At 43.2% G+C, this 22,096-nt stretch overlaps 1 protein-coding gene across 1 annotated transcript in view; it reads right to left on the reverse strand.

Annotated features, from left to right (window-relative positions):
- Positions 1-2,175: 2,175 nt before the first annotated feature.
- Positions 2,176-22,096, reverse strand: part of slc6a3 (solute carrier family 6 member 3) — a 60,149-nt gene continuing 40,228 nt past the window's right edge. The window contains exons 9-14 of the mRNA XM_080216050.1: positions 16,370-16,498; positions 16,036-16,135; positions 10,239-10,339; positions 7,987-8,154; positions 5,245-5,316; positions 2,176-2,199 (exon numbers count right to left, since the gene is read on the reverse strand). Of these exons, the coding sequence (XP_080072176.1) occupies positions 2,176-2,199; positions 5,245-5,316; positions 7,987-8,154; positions 10,239-10,339; positions 16,036-16,135; positions 16,370-16,498 (594 nt within the window). The remainder of the gene's footprint in view (positions 2,200-5,244; positions 5,317-7,986; positions 8,155-10,238; positions 10,340-16,035; positions 16,136-16,369; positions 16,499-22,096) is intronic.

A 22,096-nucleotide genomic window follows, 5' to 3' on the forward strand; every position in this document is an offset into this window, starting at 1 on the left:
AGATAAAATAACAATCTTCGCCATTATCAATAATCAAATTATTCAGCAACATGTCACAAAGATGAGATACGTTGTGAATTGCAAATTCTCACAAATTGTTGGCCAAATACTGCCAACCCAGCATTAAAGTGAAAGTGGCATCTTGCCCTTAATTGCATCACAGTCTTCATGAAGCTGCTAAATTTGTACAATAGGGTCGATTAAACTCATCACAGAAGGTTGTGCCGAGCAATTAACAATGTATCTTAAGTGTAAACAGCATTTACACTCTCGACCATGGGTATGTAGTGGCAGCAATTTCTGCCATCTACAAGATACAGCAACTCACCTAGGCTGCTTTGACAACATCGTCCAAACCCTCATATTCTACCACTTAAAAGGACAAGGGTAGCAGATGCATAGGAACATTCAAGTTCCCCTTCAAACTACATACCAAGCTGACTTGAAATAATACCACAGCTTCTTCACTGTTGCTGCGTTAAAATCCTGAACCTTCCTCCCTAATAACACTGTGGGAGTACCTGCATCAAATGCAGCAGTTCAGGCAGATAGTTCACAGCCGCTTTCTCAAGAGCAATTAAATAGTGGCTATGCCAGAGATGCTCATATCCCATAAATGAACATAACAATGTCTGTCAATCAGCCTCTCTTGTTTATATAGTGGACTATTTTAAGTGTGGATTATTGTTCTTCAGGTTATGGGTTTTTTTTAGAAGCTATTATAAACATCAAATTTGAAATGATTAGCTTCTTACTCTTTATTTCTGTCTTTTTTTCTCTCTTCTTCAATCCAGTTTTTCTTTTTCTCTATTTCTCTTCCTGTGTTGCATTTAACTTTGAATTCACCCACTCTATTTCACATTTCTTCTCAATCCTTCCTCTATTTATTTGTTACTATTTTAATCACATTGGTTAAAAGGAGACGCTGTCTGGCCTGTTACTAATGGCCAGGTGTCCTGAGGCATGCTGCACTATTGACAGCTCATACTTCCAGCAGCATTGTGGACACATTTTTTAAAGCTGAACACCACTAACATGTTTAACAGGGCACGCCATTAGATGCCCCAGCAAAATCTCGCCCAATATTCCATCATTGCCTAGTCTCACACTGACCAGAAGTTGATGGAAGGAGAAAGCAAGTCTAATATTGTAGAACTTTTTGGGGGTTTGGGAGGGTCAAACCACAAGGGAATTTATAACTGTGACAAATTGGGTGAGTTTTCACACAGCACAATGTGCTTAGCAACTTAGGATCATTGTCCAGCAAGTCTGTGTTATGGGTAGCTGAATCTGTAGAACCATAAGATTTTTTTGATATATCAAAGCTAATTTCAATATACTGAAATAAAATTTTACTTCAGTGACATGGAAAAAGCCAAAACAAATGTACCAAGTTATTCCATGTAGTTTGACTTACCAAGTTTGACTAATCAAGACTTCAAGATACATCTTTTGAGCAATTTAAACTTCAATAATTTTTAATCATCTACAAATTATCAACAACTCTGATCCCATACTTCACTAGTTTCTATTTTGGTAGGTTCTAATAAACCTTATCAATTTAACACATGATGTGTCTTTTAAGATTATTTCTTCAAAAAGATACAGCATATTGTTAAATGGAACCACTTTGAATTCAAACGCAGTGTATTTCAAATATCCGGCTTCTCTTGAAATCAAAGTTCAGACAAATGACATGTCAACAGCAGTCACCCTTGAACTTGTATTGAATGTTAACATAATGGATAGAAAGCAATAAGTGTACTTTAATATTCTGGAGTAGTTATTTAAGGTAGGAAAAATGAAGTATTAAGGTGTCATTCAAGAAGTCTATACTTTCCTAAATAATCTTATTAATGTAAATTAAGTGTTCTTAAATTAAGTTCAGGCACTGTTCTAAACTCTTTCGTTTTGATAGCACTCATTCAACTTATAGGATGGAAAATAGAAACATCCTCCATTTAGTTTTGACTGATGCAACTCGCAGTGTCAAAGAAATGGAAGTATGTACAGTACATTTAGCATCACTTACACAACAAATTTCACGTTTTCATTTGTTAAAGTAGAACTTTCTGAGCTGCTTTGTCATACTTCACTTATGTTGAGGGAGCTGATATTTTCATTATGGCTCCTGTGTGTCTGTATTTTCCAATTCTATTTCTTTGTGCCATGTTTTCACACCATGAGCCAATGTCGCAGCTGTAAAAGTGAAATGTCAGTTCTTATTTTTGAAAATCTTTATCGAGTTATGGCTTACAGAGAAACATTGATCTCTTTTGGTGTTACAGACAGAATTTTCCTTAAAAAGGTATCTTTCTTTGTCTAAATATTCCTCTGATTGACTACTTGGAGAACACTTACAGGTTCTACTTTCTTTTGTTTCCCACTCTTTAGAGATCACATATGGAGCCGTTGTCTCTATAATTGTTTATCCTCCATCTCGTTACATGAAACTTACCTAGTTTTGCATCTTCTCTTATCATAGGGAGGAGGACGGGAGGCGGATTTTCCACCCCATTTTCGGTGGCTGGAAAACCGGAATGGATGGAGAATTAAAATAACATTTGTGCTGGTGGGGTTTCCTGTTGAGATAGCCCTGTCCCCCATCAAAGATGCGATGGGGTTTCTGCCATGAGAGGTCATTACCATTCACTAAATGGGTTCCGCATATCATTCCCCCTCTGCCAATGTGACAGTGCCCCAATCTGTCAAAAGCTGAGGTTGCTGGCAGGGCAGGCTCATTCAGAGCCTCCTGGATTTCCTTTTGACTTATCTGTCAAAAATATAGCGAGAAAAGCTGGCAGTGCAGCTAGTGGGCAGCACACTCCTTTTCCTACCTGAGTTGACACTCAAAGACAGAATTTTGCTGACTCCATGAAGGCAGGACTGAAGGCGGAGTAGTGATAAAATAGCACAGCCCACCATCTAGCCCTGACCCCTTCCCACCATCAGTCAATTTTCCCAAATGTGGCGGGTTTGATGGATCAATGGCAGACTGAATGAAGCAAGAAGATGACTAACATAATTAAGGAGACAACGGAGAGAATTTTACCAGGTATTTTGCATTCTTACCAGGACTCACAGAGAGTCAGTGGCCTGCCAAGTGCAATGAGGCAAGAAATAAGCCAGTGGCATCACAAGATCATAAATGGACATTCTGTGAACCTGTCCACATGTAGCACTCAACCGAGCAGGCAGGTTAACAACTTTGGAGGCTTTGCAGAGGGTAGGGCCAAAGAGAGTGGCTGCTGCCAAAATGTGATGTCCAAAATCATAAGAAGCTGCTGGACACAGGATAAAGCAGGAGCCTCAAGGTAGTTGAAGCTTTATCTGGTGATGGCTTAATGTTTTTTTAGACCCTGATTCTTCCTACATTGAGGAGGGCGATGGCCCAGAGATGAGCATGCAGCCAAAGAGATGAATCATAGAACCCTACAGAGCAGAAAGAGGCCCTTCAGCCCATCGAGTCTGCACCGAACACAATCCCACCCAGGCCCTACCCCCATATCCCTCCATATTACACCCACTAATCCCTCTAACCTACATATCCCTGGACTCTAAGGGGCAATTTCTTAGCATGGCCAATCAACCTAACCCGCAGATCTTTGGACTGTGGTAGGGAACCCATGCAAACATGAGGAGAATGTGCAAACTCCACACAGACAGTGACCTGCGCCAGGAATCGAACCCAGCACCCTGGAGCTGTGAAGCAGCAGTGTTAACCACTGTGCTACCATGCTGCCCATACGATGGTGGTGGAGCTACGTGAAAAAATAGAACAGAACAGGAGGCGAGGCCATTGTAAGGTGGTGGCCACCCAATACCTTCACTTAAAGATGGTATTTAATGGGTTGTCCCTGGGACTGTGTGAACACCTCTCTGGCCTCTCACAGTCAACAGCTCATTGCTGCATTGAGGAGGTCATGGATGTCACACATTGTAGGGCTGACCAATACATCAATGTCACAACAGACCAGGCCAGTCAGGAGTGGGCAGTTGACTTTAGGCCATGGCTGGGTTTCCCCAGGGTCAGGAGGTCATTGACTGTAGGCAAATGGTCTTCAAGACTCTCATAGCATCCAGATACCTTTATGATCAGGAAGGGCTTTCACTTGCTTAATGTTTAGGATATGTGTGATTCATGCGGATCTGTATGAGGTTCCCAGGAAAGCTGCCACAACTCAAACATCTTTAGACATTCCCAGTTACCTCAGCTTTCCATGCCAGCCAAGGACTTTTAGGGCTGGATCACTGGGGATAAGAGATGTCCACTGCAGTCATGATTTCTCATCCTTCCACCAACCCCAAAAACCAGACAAATGTCTGTGTCCAAATGCAGCAAGACCTGGACAATATTCGGGCTTGGGCTGACAAGTGGCAAGTAACATACATGCCACACAATGACAATCACTGGCACCCACAGCCCCGAATCACCACCCAAGCCAATTGCCCCCTTCCTGATCACACCAACCCCCAATTGCCAACCCAACCCCCAATCACTGCCCCTACCGATCAGCCCCCTTCACCTCTGCAGAGTTCCTCCCTTCCCTCCCCTCCAAAGAACCTCCCCCCTGCCTCCCCTGTCAGGTCCCACCCCTCATCTGCCACCGCCCCCCCCCCCCCCCCCCCCACCCCGGCACCACCCCCCCCCCCCCCCCCCCCCCCCCTCAGGTTCTGTCCCCTTGGCACCGCCCATGGCCTAGAGGGCAGAGCAAGGGTGCCCAGTGGGTGGTGATAGAGTGCCAGTCTGGTAATGCCACAGTGCCAGGGTGCCAGGCTGGCACTGCCCCATGGGCATGCTCTGATCCTGCCCCGACCATTCGGATGGCCTCAATAATGTCTGGCCCCATCGGTATGGCCATCACATCTGGACCCTGTTGGTTGGGATAATCTGTGTTCCTCACTGGTGAGGGGACTACGGCAACTGAGCCTGGCTGTTGCATCCGGGGCTTGTTGGTGATGTGTAAAACATGGTATGGTGAGCCAGTAAGGTCCCAGCCAAAGAGAGTAAAATGGACTCAAAACATTAACTCTTTCTCTCCACAGATGCTGCCAGATCTATTGAGTTTATCTGGCATTTTCTGTTTTTATTTCAGATTTCCACAGTATTTTGCTTTTACAATGAAATAGTTTTTGTTTTATAGATTCTTTGGAAAAGAATACACTGTCTTCAAAATTGTTTTGTTTCATATCACAATACATGATAACACTCCTGAGGTTGATTTTTCATTGGCTGTTACTCACAGTAAATTGACGAACCTCTCCATGTTCCACCAGATGATGGTCCTTCTCGGGTGTAATTGCATAAGCTAACTTCTGAAATGAGAAAAATATTCCACATATTATTGCCAATCAAAAACTTACTCTACCATACTTCGGACATAAAAGCAAAAGGAATAACTACTTCGAAAATATTTCCCCCATTTCTCTGGCATTTTCACCATTTTTAAATGCTCTATCTCAGTTATATCTGTATTTTAGAATTTTAATCTACAGTTCCCTCCTGCCTTGTGCACAGAATTCTCTCATTCATTTATTCACTCCCCTGAACACTTTCTTCTCAACGATTTCAATCACTTTCTTAACTCCCCTGTTCAGCAATGTTTTTGCCCTCAAGGACAAACTGTAATGTCCCCCTCCAAGTTGGTTTGATGGTGGGGGCAGGGGATTTTTCATTAGGTGGGAGGGTGACGGTGAGGACCCCACTGCCTTCCTGCCTCTACTCTGATGAAATCTGTCGGGAAGGCCAGTGGACAGCCTTCCTACCCCAACACCAATTGAGGCCCTATAGTGGAGAATTAGTGTCCACTTAAGGGCCTCATTCTGCTGCCACTGGTGTTAACCTAGCAGTGGGTTGGGGGCTTGCTATGCAGAGGGCATGACAAATAAACCCATGCAGACTCTCTTGTGGATTCCCTTGAGGGGAAATCCATTGTCAAAGAGACACCTGACCAAGAGACACAGGATTACCCCTCTCTTGCAACCCCATCCCACAACCCTCCTCCAGTCACGATCTTAGACCTCAATTGGGTGAAGGCACTGCCATTCAATAGAACTGCTAGCCGCTGCAGGCCAACCATAGGCCAGCAATTCTTCGTGAGTGGGACTACTGTCCCTGGCATTCTCGATCTTGCAGAAGGCCCACTGCTGTTCAGTCAAGTGCCTGAGTGTCCTAATTCAGTGGGTTGTCTCTAAAAGAGGTGACGGAAAACTCCTGCTGGCTAGAGAGCTGATAGTGAGATTCTATTGCCTCCATTAAATCCAGTCCAAACTTTCTTAAACCTTACACTTCACTCATCTCCCCAACACCCCTCATGTAGACATGGTCACCCCTGAAACTCGTCATCACACTTGATTCCACAACTTCCGAATCTCTTTCACATAGGGAACTCTTTGTCGTTAATCACTTTGTCGTTACTATTCTGGAATGACATCTACTAACATCATTTCTGTCCTCTGAAAATAAAATCTCAGCGCTTTCATGTTCCAACTTCTCCAATCTGTAATATTTCTTCTGAAATTAGCTTGTCTTTTTCTGTGATGCTTTTGAACTCCATCAACTTTCTAGGCCGCCCAGCCAGTGGACCGCATGACCCTAATCTCAGATTCCTCCGTGACTGTTTTCGTTAATGCCGTCCCCAGCTCTTCTTTTCCTGTATTCAAACAATGCCACTATTACTGCAGCCTCTACAACAAATGCAAGATATTATAGTTGGTATCTTCATTTTGCACCAGAACTCTGCAATAGATCGATAAGTTCTTCAACTTGTTTTCAAATCCTTTCATGACCTCACTCCATTTTAGCCCAGCAGTCGTCCTCCGCCACATTTCCCTGCAGGCAGCATCCTCCTCTCTGAAACCTTTTGATTCTTGTTCCATGTTCCCTCCTTTGGGCATTGATGGCCATTCCTTCAGTCACCACGTTCAAACTCTGGAATTCCCGAGATTTTCACCTACTCACATCCTTCCCTGTATTCAGGAAACCGAGGGTCTTTATTTTTGAAGGTGCTATCATCCTGTTTTCCTTTTACACTTAAAAGTGTATTATTTGTCTATATCCAAAGTGCTCTCAGATGTTTCAGCATTATCTGTAAATTCTTCTTGTAGTGTCCAGTAAATCTTAGATTATTTCCAAAAAATCTTAATAAATTGGAATGATGTTCAGTTGTGCAAATACATTGCCATTGATATTCTTTTTAACATACAGAAAGTTTTCTTTTGAGGTTATGAAGTAAATGTGAGTAAGACACTTGCTTCTTTTTCATCATTTTTCTCTTCCCATTGGGATGTTACCAGCCACCATCACCTGACGAAGAGGGAAACCTCGAAAGCTTGTGCGTTTACTATCAAACAAATTGGTTGGACTAAAACCTGGTGTTGTCAGACTTTTTACGGTGGAAAGCTCCCAGGCTTCCTCCAATGCTCCTTTTGAGCTGGCAGTTATATGATGTGTATGAGTGACTGGGGTGACTTTTTTTCTCTGCGGTTTGGGTGCAGACCCTTTGTTAGGGCAGAGTTCTGGTAGGGTGGGAGGTGGAGGAATATCTGCTATTTTTCTCAACGAAAATTGAATTGTCGTTTTCAATTCTGATGAGTGCTTAAAATTGAAATATTGTCCTGTCGTTCAAGTTTACATATGCTGACTGATCTTTTGCATATATCTTGCAACTCGTTTTGCGCCAAAGCATTGCAAACAGATGCAGGAAGTACCTTAACAATGTTCAAAGGTAAAATTTCATTGTAAGGACCTATGGGAATCATCACACATTCAAACCTTTCTGATGATAAAACAACATTTGTGAAATTTGATCGAAGTTTTGAAATAGGACACGTTTGGGCTAGTTCATCATGGCTGAAGGGTGAAAGCTTTTCTCTGAGTTTGAAAGATGGTGAACAATAATAAGGAATGATAATATCCTTCAAATCTATGAAAAGAACAAAAAGAAATTGGAAATTACTAATTAATGGAACCTCAGATGTACTCACCTCACGTAGGGAGCCACGCAGGCTGACACATTTGTACACTGCATAAATGGGTACCATTGCCATTGAAGATATGGCAATGCACCATCCAATTACATTGGCCCAGTGCGGAAAGATGTAATTGTCATATTCCGGTGCTTTAAATGTCGAAATGCTGACGACCACAACAAACTTCATTTAACGAGCCGGCAGGAAAGACAGAAACAGATAATGCAAATATTAAGTACAGCCTAAAACAGCTTTTACACTTTGATGAATGACTCAAACAAAAGTTCACACTAAAGCCACTGATTGCTGTAACTAGAGGCAATAAGACTCCCATTAATGATATGCTGCCACATTTAACATGCCTGCATGATTTTACAATGGTGCTAAAATCTTATTTTAAAAAAAATTGCGTATCATATTCTTTCAAAACAAGGTTAATTAGTTGAATCATCCTCGCACAATATTTGGTCACCTGTCTGGTACGATGTGGCCAGTGTTGTAAACTGGAGCTTCTGATGTGCTATAATTGTAGTGCCGGTAACATTAGACATGGAGTATTGGTTGGCTGGTTTATTATGTTCAGTGTTTCTCAGCTCTGCTTAAGATGCATCAAGATCACATTAAGCAGCTGGTGCACCTGAGGAGAGCACTTTTTGCCGTTTACCTGTTACAGCTGGGCTGTACAAAGTAGGAAAAGGGTTTGTATTTCTTTGATCTTCCTCTTAGGCCACTCAGCTTACCTGCTTTGTGCAGTGGTCCCGTAAAAAGCCTGTATACTGCTATCATTCTTCCCTCTAGCCTTCCCCCAGCCCCCCTCCACCATATAGATGGTGAAGTTAAAGCAGTTTCAATTTCATGGGGACTCACAGTGGTTAGCACTGCTGCTCCACAGTTCCAGCGACCTGGGTTCGATTCCCAGCTTTGGTCACTGTGTGTGGAGTTTGCACATTCTCCTAGTATCTGCGTGGATTTTCTCCAGGTGCTCTGGTTTCCTCCCACCATCCAAAGATGTGTGGGTTAGGTTGATTGGCCATGCTAAATTGACCGTAGATGCATAGATTAGAGGATTAGTGGGTAAAATATGTATGGATATGGGGGTACGGGTTGGGTGGGATTGTGGTCGGTGCAGACTCGATGGGCCGAAAGGCCTCTTTCTATACTGCAAGGGTTTCTATGATTTCTAAATTGTCTCTAGTGTCAGAGGATTAGCAGGGTAAATGCATGAGGTCACGGGAATAGGGCCTGGGTGGGATTTTGGTTGGGACAGACTCGATGGGCCAAATGGCCTTGTTCTGTAGAGATTTTATGATTCTATGGCATCCAAAGAGCCAAACAAATGGATTCTACATATCCAAATTTTGCATACACGTGGTGATGATTTGTAATCCTGCCTGATAAATCGTTCCATCAACATTTCAGCCTAATTACCCATAAGTACCAGGGTGATAGCATCTGAAACAGAAGTTGAACAAAGATAGATTGAAAATGGTAAATTGAAAACAAAGCATCTGTCAGTTTTAGAAATTCAAGAGTTTGAAGTCGAAGCAATTTCTTAATTTGATCTTAATCAATATAAAAATGCTTGTCAATTTATTTTGCAGCTGTCTGTGATTGAATTGAGGACTAGAACAATCAAATGCAAAGGGTAGAATAAATTACATGCACAGCATGTACTGTAATTCTAACAAAAGCACAGACAGAATGACAGCATTCTCCACTGTCCTGAAATGGTCTTATTGTAACATTGTAAGAAAAATAGGACATCTATAAAAAGCTATCAGCTTCATAAATCTGTCTGCAGATAACATAATCCATGTTTATGTTTCAGCTTTCAGAGTTGAGTTGATAATCAACAGCTCTTCTGATCTCTCACAATGAAAATAAACTTGGATATAACAGATATAGTGATATATTACTGGACCAATAAATCAGTGAAATCAAATCTGAATACAGCCGTTTAAAAGAAAACTTCTGCAAATAATAAAAAGTTAATGTTAGTGATCATGAAACAATCAGATTGTTTTTTTTTGGATTGGTTTCTTCATGTTATTTAACTAAGGAAATTGGACGGTCTTACCAGATCTCGTCAATATATAATCCAGTCCCACACCAACGTGGATGATACTTAGCTGCCCTCTGAAATGATCGAGAAAGTCACACAGTTGTATCACCATAGTCTCAGGGCTACCAGGATGGGTCATAACCACTCAAGCTGCCAGCAATACCCACTTCCTGTGTTGAATTTTAATCCACTCCTTTACACTCACCAGAAGAAAGCAGGGGCTGACAATCTTCCAGCACAGCCTCCAGTATAAGCCAGGCCTTTTCCCTATCATTTTCTCAATGTCGTTGCTGAAACGATCGACTCCTAGAAAACAAATTTATCATCAATCTATGCTGCAAAGATTGGTTTATTTGGCAGTTTTGTCAGGTATTTCACAAATGTTCCCCATTTGGAGGGGAGAAAACAACACTAAGTCATATTTAAATAGCACTTTCAATATCGTTAAAATGTCCAAGGTCACAAGAGGGTTAAAAAGTGACATTTGGCACTAAACAACATAAGTGAGTGTCTTAAAAGGAGGAGAGAGAGCTAGAGAGGCAGAGCAATTCAAGGAGGGAACTGTGCAGCTTAGGACCTTGGCAGTTGAAAGCACAGACACTAACAATGAAGCAATTACTGGTTTGGTTTGATCTCAAGACAATTGCCAGAAAGAGAGATGGAGTGGGTAGTTAAAATGGAGTTTGGAGCAGCGACTGAAAACAATGGCTTCGGTCTTGCCAATACTTAATTGGAAAACTGTTCTATTTGTTCAGTACTGGATACCAGACAATTGGTAGAGAAGTCAGGAGAGGTGGTGCTAAGGCCTGGGATTTTCCACTCCTGCTCATGACAGGTGCCGTGGTAGGTGGGGGTGGAAAATTTCATGAGAGCACAAAAATCTGGCTTCAGTTGGCAGGAAAACAGGGGGTCCTATTGTCTGCTTGGGCCTAGTGGAGCGCATTTCCCAGCGCAGAATTTCAGGAGGGCAATTTGAATATTCAAATACCATGAATACTCAGTTTAAAGCCTGACTGCCAATATCATTCCTCCACACTGTACCAAGAGGTCACATCAGAATACAATTAGACTCACATGCTTTACAACCATATGTAGGCAACATGCATCTGCCAGCCAGCACTTCACCTGCGACTTGAGGTTTGTTCACCTACTTTTCATAGAGTAGTCCTTGTGGCACCTTAACTCAGAGGCCAGGGTTTAAGACAACACCACAACACTTTCAGAAGGTTATCACAGACAAGGTTCTACCTACCAGACCAGCAGTGAGGTGGGAACACTGCGGATGGGCCGCAGGCCAATGCTGTCAAGGGGACAAAAGTGGCAAAGGCGCCAGTCGACACTTGACTATGGGGATGCAGTTGAAAGTGTCTTTTGGGTCAGAATGGGGGAGAGTTACAAGCTGGGGCCTGAATTGGAAAATGGCACTTTTCAGTGCTGACCTTCAGCCTGTTCAGTCCAAGACAATGGAGGGGTGGGCATGTAAGCAGAATGTCATTCAAGGCCAGCAAGTTGTGCACAGATCATGGTCATTGTAACAGGAACTTTGGACTGGCAGTTTTAATTGGCCATGGTTGGCACACTCACAGGCAGGGTAGGCTATAGATGGTTAAAAGGAATAATAGGGCCATTCAACAGTTTCTTAGGGGGTGGACTCAGAAGCTCACTGTGCTATAGGACTTGAGAAGGGCTGAGCTAATCTGTCAATGGGGCACGTGCACATCTTCCTCAATGGATTCAGAGGTTGCAGGGGATATTCTCCACATGACATAAAGCCTTGGAAGGGAAGGCTCAAGAATCCATGGAGGAAGGGAAACTTGAATGTAATTCACCTTAAGGATGATGGCAGGGATTACTGCACTCACACAAGGAGCATCCAAGCTGGTCTGGTAATAAGGTTTCAGCATCAACATCTTCCAACCTGAAGAGATTGTGCAGCTTGGGAATATTCAGTTGATGAGGGTTGTTTGGAGGTCTGCTGCACTGCATTGGTGCCGATTAAAATGAAATCAGACTGAATTGTGCACTGTCAAATCAGATATGTTAGAAAGCTTTCAAAGATAATGCAGGGAATCAGATGAGTGAAATAATGAAGTGCGTTCACTTGAAATTAATGTCCAGTCTTGGCTGTAAGAGAGCTTCTTTCTTTAACCCCTTGTTCTCAGTGCGCCAATTCCCACAGCAATAATGATGTCTGGACCTTTTCAGTGACTGGGCAAGTTCCCACCACCTGTCCCCCCAAGTCCAATACCTTCTAACACCTTCCCAGGCTCTCTAAATAGATTCAAATCAGAGCTTGAATATTGTAATCAGCCTCATGCTGCTCCCTGGTGTGAGGCTGATTATATCAGAAAAACGGCCTCGGAAGATTGCAGCAGCCAGATGCCAGTGGTGATTCCTGTTATTGGCCTCCCACTGACATTTCCTGTCCCACTACACTGTTCAACCAGCATTACTGGCAGGAAAATCATGCCGTTGTACAGTTTGCACTAATGTTATTAGAATATCACGCATTCTGCATATGCCTCCTCTTTACGATTAGCTGCGTTGTTATCCATCAGATCAGACACAATCGGCCCTAATACTATTTTCACATTTTGAAACCGGGTGCCTCAGGTCAGCTTCCACATCACTATAGTATAGGTGTGTACTCACATCATTTCAAATATCCTAATGCCTCATCAAATCTGCTTGTGCAAAGAGCCTTATTCACAAGATGTGCTACTTTATGGGTACTTCATTCTTGCCTGTTTAGGATTGAGGCTAAGGTGTTCACGTGTCTCATCTGTATTATTATAAGGTGAAAGTCTCGTGTCTATTGAGGCAGGTGTAAGGGTGTGAGACATGTAGAAGGGTCGTAGATCCTCACAACCCATTTACTGTCTGGCAGTATTTCCTGTCTATGAAACCTTACTTAGATCCTTGCGTGTTTCTGACTCTCGCAGTGCTTCATTGATAAGTTGAATGATAATGTGATCACCTTTCCACATTTAAGTATTGGAACACTGACTCTCAAAAGGACTTCATTTTCCTGGCTCTCCACCCTCTAACTTTCTACCTTTCTAACTTAGCAGTTGCGGCATTGCAGCCACAAAGCTTTTGTCATAGGATGCAGGGTGGCATGGTGGCATAGTGGTTAGCACTGCTGCCTAACAGCACCAGGGATCTGGGTTTGAATCCCGGTTTAGGTCCATTGTGTGGAGTTTGCATGTTCTCCCTGTGTCTTTCCTTTGGTTGCTCCGGTTTCCTCCCACAGTCTGAAAGACATGCTCGTTAGGTGCATTGACCTGAACAGGCGCTGAAATGTGGTGACTAGGGGATTTTCACAGTGGCTTCACTGCAGTGTTAATGTAAGCCTTACTTGTGACTAATAAATAAACTTTACTTTAGCTGAACCCCACATGTTGAGAGCCTTCCATCATCTGAACCCTCAGCGAAATCGGTGAAGATAAATACAAATGGTCATGTGGTGTAATCACGCCCAAAGACATGTAAGCACAAAAAGGGGAGGGCAGGAGGGGGCAGGTAGGAGGGGAGGGAAGAGGAGAACTGTGCATAGGGTGTTCGGGAGCTGGAAGTGGCCACGAGGAGGCCGGCTATCAGTGAGGGTATTTGGACCAGCGATTGGGAGGGGTAGGGGGTGTACTGGGTGATCAGCACATGTGCAGTGGCCTCTAATAGTTCGATACTAGTCTCTAGAGTGGGATTAGCACCTCCCCAGCAACCCCCCCAATGCCCATACAATTACCTTCATTTAAGTTTATGACCACTTTTTTCTAACTGAATGTAAAATTCAATCATGTAATAATCATTGCTTCCCATGGACACTTTTATTATGAGGAATAGGTAGGATCCAAAGATCCTTGGGGCTGCTAGTAGGTCCAAGGAGTGAAATTTCCTTCCTGGGCCCTGGTGTTTCTTCTCCTTCTAGGATCCTTACACCTTCTCCTTTAACCCTCCCGCTCACATCAGTTTTTATGCTCAGAATTGGGAAGCATACTCACACTATGGTCGAACTGTTTTATGTAGGTTCAGCAAAACGTCTTGACTTCTGTACCCTCTGTGTCTATTTGCAAAGCCCATCGAAAGGTCAGATTTCAGTATCAAACACTATACAGCCATGGCTTTGTCAGACAATTACACACATACATGCCTTTCAGTGAAGTTCCCCAATCTATCTTAACAGTTATGAAAAAAAGAGTTATTGGCAATGCAATGTATCTAATCAGATGGTTGGGCCCATAATCTTTTGCTGTATCCAGAGCACTCAGCCATTCCTTGCAATCATGAAGGATGAATCAAACTGGCTAAATGTTGGCAGCTGTGATGATAGGAGAAGGCTGAGACCAGTTAATCACTCATCACTTCTGGCCAAAGGTGGTTGCGAAAGCTTCAGTCTTGTTGTTTGCACTCACGTACTGGGCTCTTCCAACACTGTGCTGGGGATATTTATGGAGCCCTCTCCTCCTATTAATTGTTTCATTGTCCACCACTATTCATGACTGGATGGAGCAAGATTTTAATTCTGTTGTCTGTGAAATATTCTATACAGACACTTCGGATATTATCAAACAATAAAATGCTTTTACTTTATGAGACAGACAAAGGACTGTGGTTCAGACTTAGCTTTATTAAAAACATTCAGGTTAAAGAAACAATTCTTACACGATAAATTAAATTAACTTTCCCCAAACTAATTGCCTGAGATATAGATATTACTCGGTCTGATGATTGGGTTGTTGGACTTAATTCACTGAGCTCACGGTGACAGATAAAGTCAGGCTCCTCTTAGCATGAAGGTGGAGCTTGTGCACCCTCTTGCGTCGTCCCAGGTCACAGTAGGTTTGATGGGGTCTTCGCTGGAGTTTGTCTTGAATATGGTTGTTTTTATCCTTCTCCTTTCTTCTGCAAATGTTCCCTGGTTTTTGGCCAATAGGGTGACAGGACAGCGGGTCACAACACCCAGTGAGGTCAGGTCAGGTCATCCTAGTCGTACATATCTCTTTAATAGCAGGGAGTCTGGCTGAATCTAGGGAATACACAATCATGATGTCTTCTAGCTTCTTGCTGGGTTTCAGGCTATAACAACTCTTCCATTGAAAAGTTTGAGCCTCTCTATTCAATATTAAAAGCTTTGGGTTCAGGTTTCAGGTCATGATGACTCCCCTATTGTTAAGATGAAGCTCTCTTGTTCAATATGCGAGATAGTTTTGGAATGTGTCCCTGTTGGCTTTGGACCTCAATAATGATGATACTTCATTTTTAATATTATTAATTTAAAATGTCCAGTTTTATGTTGGGTCTAATTTCTTAGGCCTAGTCCATTTGACCACAGTTCTGATTCACTTGATCTGGGATTGCTTAGTTGCGTCTACAGCATGTTTCTCCTGCTTATCTTGCATGTGGTCTTATGTTATAGCTTCACCAGCTTGGCATCTCATTTTTAGCTACATCTGGTGCTGTCAGTTTTTAAGGGGCAGTCAGCACATTCAGCTAAAGGTATCAACAAGTACAGAATAAGGAATCCATTCTGGCCATAAAACCATTCCCTGCACGAATACACACAGACAAACAGTACTTGTCTGCTTCCAGCTGCAAGAATCCATGGATTCTGCAATCGGCCTTCTTATGCTGCTTGAGATACTTGTTGATTTTAAAATGAATGGCTTATTCAGCAAGCATAGGAGTAACAGTCCAATGTACAGGAACTTCTAACTGGGTGCCATTGAAAAGACGGTAGAAAAAGACTTTCTTCTCAGTGGGAAGGGGTTTTTAAGCAGAACTTCACTGGCTTTTCCACTATGTTAACTACAGATTGACCTTTAGGCTAGCAATCTATCATCATCGCACTCATATTTAACAGAGAATATCAGGCAGCTGTCAATAAACCATGAGAGCCCTGTAGTGTAAGACTTATATTATCAAACAAAAATAAAAGCAATTCACAAGAATTTCTGTTGAGAAGGTTAAATATAAAGCTAATTATCAAAAAAAAGGTAGCTTACCATAAAACCAGGAGATCCCTATGGTTTCTATAAGCACGCCGAACAAAATGGATGTCTCTGCTGCGAACTTATCAAGTAAAGTAAATACATAGATGCCGCCCTAGAAACAAAAACATTTCAATAGAGATGATTGCAGAATATACAATTGTATAAACAACACTGTCAAGTTTAAAAGAAATTCCAACATAGATCACTCTTATCAGGTAAAGTATAGGGCCACAACCAATCTGTCCATTCTTCTAATAGTTTCAGAATCAATAAGTTATATGGTTACAGTCAGAAGAGCTCCAGTAAATCCTTACTTTGAAAATAACTCTTATTTAAAGTAACCTACACTAGTTACGCAGAAGAGAGACACCAGAAAGGTGACTGCAATGATGAAGAGTGTAAAGATCTCTCTGTGGTTCCGCAGGACTTTGAATTCATCGATCAGCCCTGTGATGACTGATTCCATGCCGCCCATCTGTAAGCACAAGAACAAACATTGAGAAAACATATGGCACAGACGACATTCTCCACCCCTCACCCATGATTATTATATCTACTATGTATTTACTTGTAAAACTGATGCAATCCAAAATGTATTTTTCAATTACCCAGATCCACTTTTAAACGTTTAAGTTTGGCACATTCATAAGAACATAAGAAATAGGAGCAGGAGTAGGCCATCTAGCCCTTCGAGCCTGCCCCGCCATTCAATAAGATCATGGCTGATCTGTCTTGGCTCAGTTCCACATTCCCGCCCTCTCCCCATAACCTTTAATCCCCTCACTTATCAAAAACCCATCAACCCGCGTCTTAAAAATATTTAGCGAGGCAGCCTCCACCACTTCAATGGGCAGAGAATTCCAGAGATTCACCACCCTTTGAGTGAAGAAGTTCCTCCTCAACTCCGTTCTAAACCGCCCCCCCCTTTATCTTGAGGCTGTGCCCCCTAGTCCTACTGTCCTTTCTGAGCGGGAAGAGTCTCTCCACCTCTATCCTATCCATCCCATTCATCATCTTATACGTCTCAATGAGATCTCCCCTCATTCTTCTAAACTCTAACGAGTACAAGCCTAGTTTATTCAGCCTCTCCTCATAGCTCAACCCCCTCAACTCCGGCATCAGCCTAGTAAACCTCCTCTGCACTCCCTCCAAGGCCAAAATATCCTTGCGTAAGTGCGGAGACCAAAACTGCACACAGTACTCCAGCTGCGGCCTCACCAGTGCCCTATACAGCTGCAGCAAGACCTCCCTACTTTTATATTCAATCCCCCTCGCTATGAAGGCCAGCATCCCATTCACCTTCCTGACCACCTGCTGCACCTGCAGGCTGGGTTTTTACGACTCATGCACAAGGACCCCGAGGTCCCTCTGCACCGTCGCCTGCTGCAGTTTTTCGCCACGTAAGTAATAATCCTTCCTACCATTATTCCTAACAAAGTGGACCACCTCGCACTTGCCAACATTAAATTCCATTTGCCAGTTCCTGGCCCATTCGCCCAGCCTACCTAGATCCTTCTGCAGACTCTCCACACCCTCTGCACAATTTGCCGTTCCACCAATCTTGGTGTCATCAGCAAATTTCGACACCATACACTCGGTTCCCTCCTCCAGATCATCTATATAAATGGTAAATAGCTGAGGCCCCAGCACTGACCCCTAGGGCACTCCACTAGTCACCAACCGCCAATCCGAATAGCACCCATTGACCCCCACTCTCTGCCTCCTATTAGACAGCCAATCCTCTATCCACGCTAACACCCTACCCCCAACTCCATGCCCCCTACAGGTGACTTCTTCAATGACCTGCATTTTCCCTCATCCATCATCACCAAAGAGTTGTAAAATGATAATAAAGTTGAAGGTGAATGAAAAAATAGACAAGGCAGAAACCAAAGGAAAAGAGCAGTGAAGGAAGACAAGAAAATATTTTGTTAGTTCTTGCTGAAACCATGAATCTGGAATTTGGCTTTTTATTGCTCCCATATATTCATACAATGATAGCCAAGGGGGTCAAGGGTTATTGGAGGCAGGTAGGAAAGTGGAGCTCCAAACAAAATCAGATCTTATTGAATCGTGGAGCAGGCTGGAAGGCCTATTTCTGTTCCCAAGTCCTATGTTTTTTAAAATTCATTTACATGATGTGGGCGTCACTGCCTAGGCCAACATTTATTTCCCTGCCCTTGAGAAGGTGGTTATGAGCTGCCTTCTTGAGCTGTTGCAGTTCCTCAGGTGTATGTACACCCACTGTGCTATTCAGGAGGGATTTTGAACCAGCAACAGTGAAGGAAAGGTGATATACTTCCAAGCCTAGGTGGTGAGTGACTTAGAGGAGAACTTTCAGGTAGCGGTGCTCCCAAATATCTGCTGCCCTTATTCTTCTACATGATGGTGTGGTCATGGGTTTGGAATGTATTGCCTGAGGAACCTTGGAGATTTGCTGCAGTGCATCTTGTAGATAGTACACACTGCTGTCACTGTTTGTTGTTGGTGGAGGGATTGGATGTTTGTGGAACGGGTGGCAATCAAGTGGACAGCTTTGTCTCAAATGGTGTAAAGCTTCTTGAATGTCATTGGAGCTGCATGCACCAGGCAAGTGAAGAGTAATCCATTATACTCCCGACTTGTACTTTGTAGATGGTGGACAGGCTGTTGCGGGGGGGGGGGTGGCGGCGGGTCAGGAGGTGAGTTAAATCACCACAGGATTTCTAGCCTTTAACTTAGTCTGGTAGTCATAGTATTTACATGGCCAGTCCAGTTCAGTTTCTGGTCAATGGAGAGAAGCCATAGGGAGCATAACCTGGAAGTGGTGCTATTGCCCAACTCCATCCAATCAAACAGTTCCTAGGACCACAGGAACATAGAGGGCTAAATCTTACCAAAAAATGTTGTTTCTGGCAAGAAAACCAGCATGTTTCTTGCCAGAGAAACTGGTAGCTTTTCTCTCCAGATTCAAACACACTGCAACAAACAGGGCGTGAGTCACAGCATCCTATAGAGGGGCCTAACCATGCTGGTAAAACCCAGATGCACAGAGATCAGAGCCATCTTTAAAGGGGCCAGATCAGAACTGCAATAAACCTTTCTCCACCCCATCACTGAGGTCTCGGGGTTCCTCTCCCCACCTTTGATCAGAGCTAGTATTTACTCCAACCCTCCTCCCCATGAGGGTGCCACTGGGGCCCACTGCTGGACACAGATTGGCACTGCCTAGATGGCATGGTGAAGGTGGCATGGGCATGGTGCCAATCTGGTGGTGCCAACTTATGCTGGGCACAGTGCCAGGCCCCTGCCTGTCTCTCTCTCTCCCCATGAATTACACACCTTTATGCTCCAGGGAGACCCCTTCAAGAGGTTTACGTTTGTATTAACCTGTTATAGACTGCGCCGTGACCTCACATTGGCGTGGTCTTAAGGTTTGGCGAGGGGATTAAAATCTGGCGAGGGGCCAGGTTAATAATCATAGAACCCTACAGTGCAGAAAGAGGCCCTTTGGCCCATCGGGTCTGCACCGAACAATAATAATAATTTCAATAATTTTGAAATGAGTGAAAGTCCATGTAAGTCAGGTTCATACCCATTATGGTTGTGAAACTGACGATATTGCCGGTGAGGAGTGGGAAGATCCGAAATCGCATTTTCGCTGGCGAGAACTGCGACTTCCAGTCCTCACCAGCACCTCACAGACGGCGAACACGGGCTCAAGATATTCCCACTGTTTTGCAGGATGCTTGGGCAATTGATAGGGAAAAAATGGAATACTAGATCATAATGAAAATTGACCGCAGATTGAGACAAGCAGCTGAAAGCAGCCAAGTTTAAATCTTCAGGTATCATCTTCAAGAAAAAGGAACAAAATAGCACACTGAAATAAAAAATGCTTCATTATTTGGGCAGGCATTTATGCAGAGTAACTTTTCTGATCCAATGGATTGAACTTTAAAGAGGAAGAAATGGATCTATGGGCTTGTTCCTAGGATGTGCGGTACAACAAATTTGTAGATGAAGGACATGTTCTAAAGGATGGAGATGGAAGGACTCCTAACATGCACTCAGGCAGTTCTACTCCCAAAATATGGCCCGGATTCTGCAGTCAGTGCTTAATTGTTTGCATTACATGCCCCTTGTGCTTACATTTCATGTGCTTCTACATGATGATTTGCTGTAATCCAAACTAAAATAGTTTTGTCTGCTACAGAGGATCTGTCACCTATGTGAACAGGGCAAGTAGCAGGGTATATGTCCCCCTAACTAGACTGAAACATCCTGATTGAGACATGTAGGGTGAATTTTAAACTGCAGGGGTGTGTGTGGGTTTGGGAGTGTACGGGGTGGCGGTTGGGTTGTTAATAGCACTGAAATTGACAGCGCATCAGGGAGCTGAAGCCAGCTTGCCAACTTCAGCATTTAACTGTGGGGTACAGCTCTGGTATCAAGTTAGCATTGATAATTTCCTTGCACTGAATGCTGCTGCTGGCTATTAGGTTCACAGAAACATACATAGAAAATAGAAGCAAGAGTAGACCCTTCGAGCAAGCTCTTCCATTCATTCTGATCATAGCTGATCATCAGATTCAATGCCCTGATCCCACCTTCCCCTCATATCTTTTGATCTCTTTAACCCCAAGAGCAAATTCTAATTTCTTCATGAAATCATACAATGTTTTGGTCTCAACTACTTCCTGTGGCAGTGAATTTCACAGATTCACCACTCTCTGAGTGAAGAAATTTCTCCTCACCTCAGTCCTAAAAGGTTTACACCTTATCCTCAAACTATGCTCCCTAGTTCTGGACTCCCACATTACTGGGAACATTCTTTCTGAATCTATCCTCTTTAATTCTGTTCGAATTTTATAAGCTTCTACATGACCACCTCTCTCTCGTCTAAACTGCAAGACACTAACCAAGATGGTGCCCAGTGAATTTCGTATTGGAATTGTACATATGCATCTTGGAGCCAATTTTCCATCATGAAGAAACCTTGTAGCACATAAAAAACTATTGTAGCCAATTTCTCCCCATATTGAGTAACCCCTCCCAATTTCATGCAGTTGTTTGCATTTGAATAACCAGTCTTTTAATAAAATACTGACACAGTGGAGCTTCTCGAACAACAACATATTGGGTGGCAAAGGCTTGATTTGCACATTTAGCTACTCGTGTGCTGACACTGCTGTATGATTTATTCCTTAAGAATGGTGAGTTCTGATCGATTGAGGGATTAAAATTGGGAATCTCTCATGACATCACAGCGGTTAAGATGTTGTGGGGCAGTAAATCAGAGGGAACTCACCACTGATACAGTGTGATTCTTGTGGAAATAAACATTTTCACTAATTAAGCATAAGATTTGGTCCGAAATCACGCTGGTGCAATTGGCAGGAATCACTCTGATTTTCGTGCCAGAACCATAACTCCGCCATTTTATGGTCTAACAAATTTTGGGAAAATTCTGCCCAAAGTGAAGTCCTGACATGGGAATGGGAGTGGCTCTGATGAGATTCTGAGTTAGGTCTTTTTTCCTTATTAGAGAATACTGTACTATCTGCAGCAGACAACATGCAGGATTATTCTGTGACTAAGGAACATAGAACATAGAACATTACAGCGCGGAACAGGCCCTTCGGCCCACAATGTTGCGCCGACCAGTCTTATTTTTAAAAAAAAACATTGACCCACTAATCTAAACCAATCCCTTTTCATCCATAAACCTATCCACCAATCTCTTAAACGCCCCCAAACTAGGCGCATTTACAACTGCAGCAGGCAGGGCATTCCAGTCCCTCACCACCCTCTGGGTAAAGAACCTGCCCCTGACATCCATCCTATAACTACCCCCCCTTAATTTAAAGCTATGCCCCCTCGTGCTAGCTTTCTCTATCCGAGGAAACAGGCTATCACCATCCACCCTATCTAAACCTCTAATCATCTTATATGTTTCTATAAGATCCCCTCTTAGCCGCCTTCTTTCCAGTGAAAACAACCCCAAATCCCTCAGTCTCTCCTCATAGGACCTTCCCTGCATACCAGGCAACATCCTGGTAAACCTCCTCTGCACCCTCTCCAAAGCCTCCAC

The sequence above is a fragment of the Carcharhinus amblyrhynchos genome, chromosome 2 (assembly GCF_965287045.1).
Source record: "Carcharhinus amblyrhynchos chromosome 2, sCarAmb.v2.hapA, whole genome shotgun sequence".
In the NCBI taxonomy this organism is placed as follows: Eukaryota; Metazoa; Chordata; class Chondrichthyes; order Carcharhiniformes; family Carcharhinidae; genus Carcharhinus; species Carcharhinus amblyrhynchos.